The sequence below is a fragment of the Chelmon rostratus genome, chromosome 10, assembly GCF_017976325.1.
Source record: "Chelmon rostratus isolate fCheRos1 chromosome 10, fCheRos1.pri, whole genome shotgun sequence".
Taxonomy (NCBI): domain Eukaryota; kingdom Metazoa; phylum Chordata; class Actinopteri; order Chaetodontiformes; family Chaetodontidae; genus Chelmon; species Chelmon rostratus.
Genome location: NC_055667.1, coordinates 26,655,775 through 26,666,689, shown reverse-complemented (window position 1 = coordinate 26,666,689; position 10,915 = coordinate 26,655,775). Strand labels below are relative to the sequence as shown.

Sequence of the window (10,915 nt, the reverse complement as noted above, 5' to 3'; positions counted from 1 at the left end):
GCCACCTGGAGGAGAAACACAACCTCTGATTTGTTTTTCTCCAGGAAACAACGTTGTCTGTTTTACTGCTTGCAAACCACGTGATTTCACACAGGTGAGTTACTCTGAAGTATGTCCCTGCCATCGTGAACAGTAGGTCATCAGAGTCTGTTCTCGCTGGAAAACTGGCTCATTAACACAGCAGTACTGTTTGAGAAAGTCCAAAATTAAACCGCTGGGACAACATACATGACAATAAAAGCACTGTAGCACCTGAGATGTACCACTTCTAGAAAGCCACCCTATAAACCTGTAAATGGTTTATGAAATGTAAATGTCTTCAATAGTGGTTATAAAATAGTTTGCTAGCGCTTACAACTAATGCAGAGAACAACTTTTGGGTTGCCAGGTTGTGAAATAGCTTGAGTTGATAAAGTGTGACAGGTTTCTAACTTTGTAACAAGTAATCAGTAAAAGTTAGAAAACCATTGATAATAATAAACGTTGAAATGTCAATAACAGATTCTCACAGTGTCGTAAATGTCAATGAAGTTAGTAAATGGAAATTGTTCCAGATAATATGCAGTTGTTATTGAAGGTCAGAGGTCAAACAGTTAATTAGAAGGGTCTAACTGAGGAACTAAAAAGTGTGCTGGCGGAGGAGGACGGACAGCGGACACAATCTGGCAACCTAAAACTTGTCATAGACACAATCTGTACATAAACGATTCATTAACAAATAAAGGCATTCATTAATAAAGGCACATTTAGATAATTTCTGAAAGGAAATCACATCCGAAACATCAGAGGAAGAATTCTGCAAAACGTGGAACACAATGGATGACTCATCAGTTCTCCTTCAGAGGCAGATTATTAACCTTTTGAGAGTCAAAGAAATTATCTGTGACAAAAACTGGATTATTTCCATCAATCAACATTTCAACAGAGTAATGAACTGAATGTAGTATAAACATGACAACCGCTGGTTTGACAGTATGCTGTTTTTGTACGACTGTCAGATCTGAAAAACAATAAATATCAAAACATAAAAAACTGGAATGACAGAATGAAAATAAATCAGCTGCACTATTTAAATATGATATATTTCAGCATTTTATGACAAAGACTTAAAATAAAGAAAAGTTTGTGTCAACATCAGGAAACAGGTAGGAATAAATATGGAAGCTGACGTGACTGTTTTCAGTGCAGCAGTGTCATAGAAAGCAGAGTCAGTGCAGCAGGACATGGGGTCGGACCTCCGTGTGGACCTCTGCTGTGATTCCTGTGTGACTGATTTGTATAAACTGTGAAAATGCTTCTGTGTAGTGGAGAGGAATGTTTCAGTGCTGCTTCACATGTTTGTTCAAAAACTGTTCACGTTACTGTAGAGGCGACACGATCATTTCCTTGTTTTGTTTGTCATTGCAGAGCTGGAACGTCTCCACAGATGCTCGAACAGCTGCTGGATCCAACAAACGTCTGAAGTCTGTGAAACTGCATGACCCGGCAGCCTCCTGCAGGTCCACGTCCAGCACTTTATAACACAAACATGATGAGAAGAGTCCATCAGAGACGTGATGCACTCTGCAGGCTGGTTCATGTTGAGGCGCTACAACAACCAGTCAGTCATGTTTAGCAGGAAGATAATCCAGCTCATCGCTCTCCTCTGGTCCTCGGACCTCCACAGAACTCCTCCCTCCATCTGAGCCAACAAATGAAATATGAAATGAGATGGGAGGAGACGCAAGACAACATGACAGAGGGAACTACTGTTAGCGAGGAGCAGACTAGACCCACCATGAGATGTGACAGAATTAAACCAGGAGAGACACGAGACGAAACATGAGACGAGACGTGAGACAAGACACTACAAGATGTGACAGAATAAAACCTGGAGAGACATTAGACAAGACAGAGATGAGACATGAGATGAGACAAATGAGACAAGACACCATGAGATGTGACAGAATTAAACCAGGAGAGACATTAGGTGAGACATGAGACTAGACATAAACTGAGATATGAGATATCAGATGAGACAACTGAGACAAGGCACCATGAGATATGACAGAATAAAGCCAGGAGAGACATGAGACGAGACATGAGACAAAGAGACAAATGACACAAGATGTGACAGAATAAAGCCAGGAGAGACATGAGACGAGACATGAGACAAATGAGACAAGACACCACGAGATGTGACAGAATAAAACCAGGAGAGACATGAAAGAAAACAGACACGAGACAACCTGAGAGCAGATTAGAAACATGAGATGGGACGATATCAACAGATGAGACAAATGAGGTCATAGATGTGTGAGATGAGACAGTTTGAAGTGATATGAGGAGGGATCTTGACGACACGCATCATCTGTGTTACGTACAGAGATCGTCAGACGACAGCAGCTCAGGAGTGCGAATCCTTCCCTCCTCGTACAGAATTTTCTTCTGCAGGAAACGCTCCTTACTGGGATTCATGTGGACTGAATACACACACACAGGAAATTACTTTACTGCACCAGCAGTCCTTCCTTCAGTTCTCAGTAACTAACTGGATCCAAAATAGTGATTCACTAAATCAGGTGAAACCATTAAAACTTAACAAATCTCACTAAAGACTAGTCATGTTTACATCTATTGCTAGGAAACATCTGTCCAATCACAGCCAATCAACTATGTAAACAGGAAGTCAGCAGTTAGTAGATGTAAATATTTAATAACAACTATTTTTTATGTAGTAGTTAGCTAATTTGTGAGCTGCAGCCTGTTTTAATTTAGTGGAGATAAAACACTGATGTTAGCATGAGGCTAAGTTTGAACTGCTGCTGATACTGACTGCTGTTGTTTCTTTGGGACGGGTTTACATTCAAGACAGGCTTTTATTTTTGTCTTTTTGTTTTTCACAGAGTGGCGAGTCTGACACGACTCTGCTGTTGGACTGATGAGTTACTGCTGTGGAAATTAATGTTATACTGAATTTAAGGTGTCAGCTGCAGGTAAGTTCACCCCCTCTGTGCTTCCACCTGACAAAATCCCTGAATATTACTGGAGCTGTTATTTATTTACTTTTATCAGAGGATTTACTCTAACACGGTTCAAGTTAAAAGCCAAATAAAGCACAATCTGGTCCTTTAATGAGCAGCTGAAGTACCTGAGGGCCCCAGGGGCAATGAATGCAGGGACTGCACAGAAGAGAGGGATTCTGGGACACCACAGAGTCCAGCTGTGGCTCCTGCTGTGGTCTGCCGTCTGGTGTCTGGGCTTGTGAGGGCCCAAGCCCCAGACCTGTCACTGGTGCTGCTGGGCTGGGGAGGGAAGTTGTACTGGTCCTCAGTGGGGACAGAAGCCTGGCTGTGCTGGGAGTTGTCAGGCCCAGTTGGACTGTCATACTGGTCTCTGGTAGATGGAGACAAAGACCTGGAGCTGGTCCCCTTAGATCTGAACTGGGAGCAAAGGTCGTACTGGGAAAAGCCTCGACTCTCGTCGGTTTCACAGGGACCCGCAAAAGAGGAGGGAGGGAGGGAAGAGGAGGTGACAGGGAGGGAAGAGAAGGTGGCAGGAAGGGAAGAGGAAGAGTGCAGCGGGTGAGGAGGGGTGAGGGAGCAGAAAGAGGAGGAGGATGAAGAAAACTGGGAGGGCTGATAGGTGTCCTCCAGCGGTCCCAGTTTGGACAGCTGTTGGGACAGAGCTCCCACACTAGAGTCCAGTGGGCGGGGGGGTCTTGGGAAGGACTGGGAGGGGGGTTGAAGATGAGGGCGACGGAGGGGGAATGAGGAGCTGGCCTTCCTCACGGTGTTGTGGATGTCCTGAAGTCTGTCAAACACCTGAAAGGAGAAATTTGACGTGAGGAACAGAAGAGGATCTGAACCAGAACTCAGAGGAACACCAAGCTGTAATGGAAGTCCAGCAGTGTTCATCACAGCCGCGATCTCATGACAAGTCTGTAGCTGCAAATATTAAAGTGGAATCATCTCAAATTTAGATTCAACGTTCTGTGTACATGGTGCATGACAACATTTGAATGAAAATGTTTGATCCAGTGAGCATTTTCAGGTTTGTACATCAAATAATCACTGCAAAAATGATTATTGAAATGAAAACTGACAAATAACTTTCAGTTTGCATTTAGCTCATTTCTAACTAACATCTGACCCCGTACAGTGACACGTACACTGTACTTTACTGTACACACACAATAAACACTTTGAACATTCAGTCTGGATTTTTCAGTGAGGCAGAAGGAAGAGACGACATTTTAAGAATCGTAATGAGGAAATGTAACTTTTTGGGGAAAACTCGTCACAGACACAAAGATTTTTTTTATATGTCAAAAGAGTATCTTCAATATTTGGAGCTGCAAACTTACAAAGTAATGGAGCTAAAAAATGTTGTGTTTGTCCTGAGAAAAGGTCAAAGCAATTGTGGAGGAGCAGGAAGTGAAACGTGTCAGTGGACAGACATGTTGGACTGACAGAGGATAGATGTCTCCATACAGAAACACTTTAAACGAACCAACAGTCTCTCTGACCTCTGTCATTGCCGGTCTCTTCTTCCTATTCTTGTCCAGACAATTGAGCGCCAACTTCACCATCTTCATGCAACCAACAGGCTCTGCAGCGCCCCCTACAGACACAACATGAATACAGCAGCTGCAGATAACAGGCGGGAAACACCACTCGGTCATGAACAGGAGGAAAACACACTGACCTGTGATCAGCCGGTGGTCCAGCTGTTTCCTCCAGGCTGCTTCAGAGGAACCAGACGGACCTTCGTCTACCTCCTTCACCAGATCTTTCTACACAACCAGAACCACATCAGTGTGCAAAACATCACAGGAACATTATTTAAAGAATGTTTATCATATCGTACTTATTGAGCTGGGACGCCAGTACACCTGTTTAAACTCTGTGTGAGTGTGTGTGTGTGTGTGTTCTGACCAGGTATCTCCCTCCTGAATTCCTGTTTTTCTCCAGAGCTCGTCGACCAGTCAGGACCTCCAACAAAACCTGAAACACACATAAAGATATAAAATACTGCTGACCTGAGATCAGTATGAACCTCAGAGCTTGTGATCATTAATTTTGTCAACAGAAATAAACACAACTATAACATGAAACCATGACATCATCACTGGTTTGTTTTTCAAGTGGATTGGAATTGGATTGGTTTTATGGATCACCTTTCAGGCCGAGTTGCTGTCCTCAGACAAGAACCTGCATATTGTGCCTGGACTCGAGGCACAATAACAGGAACAGGACTAGATGGGATCAGGACTAGAGGGGACCTGGTCTTTGCTGCCAGAACTCGGCTTGCCTGAGAAACTCATTTTGACCAAGTCATTATGCTCTTCTAAAACCTATTTTTATTGGCTGCTCCAGGAATACTTTTATGTGTGTTTACATTTCATCAGCTTTACATTTTAGATTTTATTTTCTGTCTGTTCTGCTTTCTGCCTCATTGTTTTCATTCCTGTACAAACAAAATGTATGAGATTATTCTTATTGTTGTTGTTATCAGTTATCAGTTTCTGCAGAGAGTCAATACACAGCACTGTTAAATTATGGACATTGGTTATTATTTAGTTTGTCCATTTCCCACGTTTGATATGAAATACTTTTTAATGTTGTCAGTCAGATTTATGAAGCTGTGACCGTCTCACTCACTGTTTTATCATGTGAAACATGCTGAAACACAGTATAAGTTTTGTTTCTGATGAAAAACCGAACAAACTGTTTGTGTCAGCTGTAACAGACTGCATATCCCATCATCCCCCACGATGTCTCACCACTCCAAAGCTGAAGACGTCCACAGTGGTCCCTATCTTTCCTTCCCTCACATATTCATCAGGCAGGTATGCCAGTGTTCCTCTAACTGTCGATGTTTTACCCACAGACACCGTCTGAGACGCTGAGCGTCCTGACGAGCCGCGAGACACAGACCGAGCCAGACCGAAGTCTGCCAGCTTCGCCACCAGGTGGCAGTCCAACAGGATGTTTGAGCTGCAGAGGAACAGAGACAAAGACAAGACACATTACTATTCACTTCAGTTCTGTTCCATTCATTTTTATTTTTATAGTGCCAAATCACAACAGAAGTTGTCTCAGGACTCTTTCCATGTAGAGCAGGTCAGGACCAGACTCCTAATTAGAAGATAAGACTTTATTAATCTCACACTGGAGAAATTTACTCTTACAAAAGCTCTTTAGAACACACGGGGGGGGGTTCAAATAAGAACAACAATAATAATAATAATCTCATAATACCCCCAAATTATTATTATTATTATTATTATTATTAATAATAATAATAATAATAATACCATAATAATCTACAAAGACCCCAAACCCCTCCATGAACAAACAGCCCCAGACAGCAGCAAGGGAAAACAAAGGTAACTGCTACTGTATGTCATGCTGTGGATGGTCCACGTTCTATTTCCTTCTGTTTGTCAGGGTCACATTCATTAATAACAGCAGAACTACAATAACAATAATGATAATAATGCAGCTGCAGATTTTCCTGTCCACCAGAGGGCAGCAGAGTATACTCAACTCTTCGATCGTATGACCCCTGCCGTCAGTCCTCCAAATGTCTGCTGTTCTGTTTTACACCAACACAAATATTCTGAGACATATCTATACTGTATGTGATGTGCTGTCATGTGAGGTAATTCTGACCTCTTGACGTCTCCATGAATGAGGGGTTTGTCTCCTTCGGGGGGAAAGTGAAGGAACTGCAGAGCTGTTGATGCTCCTTCAACAACAGCAACTCTCTGAGACCACGAGAGGGTCATACACTCCTGAAAACACACATACAAGTATATATTTACACACATACACACACACACACACACACACACACAGGCATGTGTCTGTGTGTCTGTTGCATTCTGTATCTTATGTTGTGCCGTGGATAGGTGTGTTACGTCATGCATGTGTGCTGTGTCTGTGTGCGTTACGTTGTGGAGCTGATCCTCCAGCGATCGGTTGTTCATGTAGCTGTAGATGAGACACACTGATCCTCCTCCTTCACTGACTCCCAGCAGATCTACGATGTTTGGATGCCTGAACCTGAAGGAGAGAAGTTTCTTAGACACGTTTCTGGGTGATCAGGTCTCATCCAACTCTACATCACATGATCACTTGATCGCACACTCTTCAGGTTTGTGTCTCCAGTGAATTCATGTGTGAATACCGAATGATTCGGGTGGATTATACATATATATATATGAAGCCTATAGAGATATACAGCTTCAGATGCATACATAGGCTGCCCGTCACTGAAATGCAATGACTTTCACTGCTGCGACCACGCTCTTAGTCTGCTGATCATTGATCACTGACCAGTACATCAGTGATGTTTTTTGTTTTTAATTAACATCCTCATGTCTTCCACTGTATCTGGCTGCGTTCACTTGCATGCTGAGTGTATGTAAAAGGGAATGATTTATACTCACTTTGTCAATTTTTCCACTTCAGTCTGAAAGCTGTCCTTCAGCAGAGCCCAGTCCAACAGACAGTCCTACAACAACAACAAACTGACCCGTCACAGTCCACTTCCTGTCAGTGACACAGATCAAACTTACTTCTCAGATTGTTTCCTTTGAACGAGCCACAACAGTGACTTTACATTCAGGCATCAAAAATAACAATTGACATTGACAGTAAAACCTCAACTGAAAGAGGAAGCATCAGTATTTGAAGACATGTATTGGAAAAAGTTGCATTGGCACTGAAATGGCAGCTGGCGTGACTGCAGTACACCTCAGCAGCAGTGGCTTCCACAAGTTCACCTGAAACTTTCAAACCACAAGTCTGTTACGTCTGTTTCTCTCGTTGACCAATAGAAATGCTGCTGTGATGGGAAATGCAGAGTTTTTAGTAATTATCGTTATAATAATATTGATTGGCTGACCTGTTTGAGTCTCTTGACAGCACAGTCGGTGTTCCTCAGAGTCGCTCTGTATACAACTCCAAACCCGCCCTCGCCCACCTGCAGGGAGGGGGAGAAGCCCTCCGTCCCAGCATGCACCTCTTCATATGACCAGCACATCACCCCTGACACGACTGGGGGGGGCTGAGGGATGACATCATTATCAACATCATCGTCATTATTATTAGAATATTTGTCATTATTAACATTGTGTGTGTGTGTGTGTATTACCTGCCGGGGTTGGTTGAAGTCAGAATGCAGACTGGGGGGGGGCGGCGCAGGTCTGGGGAGTGGTCCTTTATCAACTGAATAAAGAACAAATGAATGTAAGTCTGTGTAATGTCCCCATGCGTTTGTGTGCGTGTGTGTGTGCATGTGTGTCTGTGTGTGTTACCTGTTGCGTTCAGCTGGCAGGTGTTTGGTGTGGGTGGTTCATTAGACTTCTGATGGTCAAACTGGGAGAGAGACACAGGAGGAGCAGGAGGAGGAGGAGGAGGAGGAGGAGCAGGAGGAGGAGGAGGAGGAGGAGGAGGAGGAGGAGAGGAAGGCCTCAGTCTGGATGCCCCTGCAGAAAGACAAAGACAGAGTCAGCTGAATGTGAAAATGGCTGCAGTGTTTGACCCCTGACCCCTCAGAAGTCAGTGAACTCACAGTCTAGGATGACATCACGAGGGTGGAGCAGCTGCAGATGCTCCAACAGGTCGATCAGCTCCCCAACACGTTGGTTCCTGTTCTCCAATCTGTTCATCACCCAGTCGGTCCTCCTCTCCCTCCTCTCAGCCAATCGCACGGCGGTCTGATCCCCGAGGACCTCTGAGGCTACGACACAGGAAGAACACCGGTTTACCGCCAAGACTCGCATCACAGAACGCAGCGTGAGTTCTAGCGACCTTCGTACAACCAGAAGAGAATCAGGGACTTTCTACATGAACACATTGAAAGAAAAAGCTCAAAGTCATCGAAACGCAATGAAGAGGAACACTTTAAAAGTCCAAGTTCCAGTGAAAGTCTGTCTTTAAATATCTGACAGTCATCCAGCCCGTTGATCTGTCCGGTAGAGAAGTGTTCAGTCATCACAGGTACACAGTGGAAACCTACAGAGGAAACTGAACGTCACATTAAAATGTTGTGTGGGCCGAAGAAGAGATTCTGTCAGAAGATCTGCAGAGGCAGATCATAACCAGGTCCGGGACCACTGACCACACATGAGAAAGCAACCGTAAGTGACCAATTTAACAAATTCAACTGTGTAATGTTAGATAAATGACCTCTGACACACACACACACACACACACACAGGTATATGATTAAAATATATCAGGGGTGAGGAACCTTGTCAATACCATCTGACACCAGACCCTCACCATGAGAAGCAGATCAGCCATGGCTGTGATAGATGCGTTCAGTACTTTAGCATAGCCAGGGGCCCACCAAGAGGGGGCCGGGGGCCCAAGGCCACAAGGGTTGACCCCCTCCACCCCATCCCATTGGCGTAATAAACGTCTCAGGTGCTGCCCCTCGGTGGGAGGGGCAGCACCTGAGCACCCCCCACCCTGATAGAGACCAATCTGAAGGAGCTATTAATGTCCACATACTCTCAATGAGTGCTGTCCAAACACTGAGACACAGCACATGCTGAGACAGACAGACAGACAGACAGACAGTAAATAGACAGACAGACAGACAGTAAATAGACAGACAGACAGACAGAGTGTTCTTCAGTTCAGGTTCTGTTGAACCATAAGAACAGGTCAGACAGATAGATCGCCAGACCGTTAGCAGACGCTCTAAGTCCTGGTTCTGACTCACCGAAGCGGGTCCAGTCCAGGTCTGACAGTCCATCCATAACCCGGCAGAAGTCCCAGAGGACGGGGGCCGGCAGGTTGTACAGAAACGTTGCTCTCAGGTCTCCTGCCGACATGTTTTTAATGGAAATAAAACTGACTGAAGGTTCCTCACTCCGAAGCTAACAGCGACCCGGCGCCGGGAAAGGCGGGTGTTCACTCCGGAACCAGGATCACTCCTTGTCACCAGAGCAGTCCGGAACAAACCCGTTAAAAACTTATAAAACTTTAATCAATCTCAGAAGTCAGACGAAACAGTCTCCCTTGCCGCTTCCGCCCACTACGTGTTCAGGCTCAGTGCAACATGAGCTGCTTCCGGTTTCAGTATCAGTACTCCAAAATAAGAGCCAGCGCGTGACGTTTAGAATAGAACTGGAAGAGAGGTCTCGGTCACAGCACAATTCATGAGAAGACATTCATTAAACGCTTTTTCACAAGGACATGGAACACCAACAGACAAGGACAAGAGAGAAGAAGAGAAGGAGGACTGAGGGCACACAAATAAAGAAATAAACACATGAAGAAGAGAAATGGAAATCAAAATGACAGATTTACATGAGGTACTTCTGAGTATGGAGACACTTTTTTATTTCTGAAAGATAGATTCAGAGAATGTAAAGAATTCATTGTTTCACTTGACAAATTACTGAAAGGAACTGTTGTATCGGAAAAATACAGTGACATCATACATAAGTTTTTTTTTTTACTTTGGATGATGTCACTGTGTTTTGTAGTTCACTAATGGAACTGAAAATATGGGAAGTATGTGTGAACCACATCAGAGTAAAAAAAAACACGTTTATAAAAAATATAGAGAACTGAAATGTACACAGATTTCATGATAAAGGAATTAACAGGATAAATCCACTGCAGGATGTTAACATATACATCTTTCTTTGACTTTATTACTTAAATGATGTATAACAGAAAATGCAGTTTTTTTCCTCATGCTATACTTCATAGTATTTTAAAGGTCTTTGTGGTATTTGGCTTGTAAAGTTCTCAGAAGTGACAAGAAAGGCTTGAAAAGAATGGCAGGAAAAACAAAATAAGTTGTTTTCAAGATTTCATCAGAGACACAAAAAATACAATCAGGATCAAAAATCGTCATGAAGTAATAACATGAAATAAATATCCAGTAATAATGTTAGTTTACATCC

At 43.6% G+C, this 10,915-nt stretch overlaps 1 protein-coding gene across 1 annotated transcript; it reads right to left on the bottom strand.

Moving 5' to 3' along the window:
* Positions 1 to 29: 29 nt before the first annotated feature.
* irak1 (interleukin-1 receptor-associated kinase 1) lies at positions 30 to 10,028 on the bottom strand. The gene is made up of 15 exons (XM_041945090.1): positions 9,721 to 10,028; positions 8,563 to 8,730; positions 8,306 to 8,476; positions 8,143 to 8,216; positions 7,894 to 8,055; positions 7,436 to 7,500; positions 6,938 to 7,049; positions 6,657 to 6,778; positions 5,765 to 5,978; positions 4,917 to 4,985; positions 4,687 to 4,774; positions 4,508 to 4,602; positions 3,131 to 3,803; positions 2,364 to 2,462; positions 30 to 1,681 (listed from the first exon to the last, which is right to left on the bottom strand). The coding sequence occupies exons 1-15, from the start codon at positions 9,830 to 9,832 to the stop codon at positions 1,602 to 1,604; spliced, it is 2,304 nt and encodes a 767-aa protein (XP_041801024.1). The 5' UTR covers positions 9,833 to 10,028; the 3' UTR covers positions 30 to 1,601.
* Between the last annotated feature and the right edge of the window lie 887 nt (positions 10,029 to 10,915).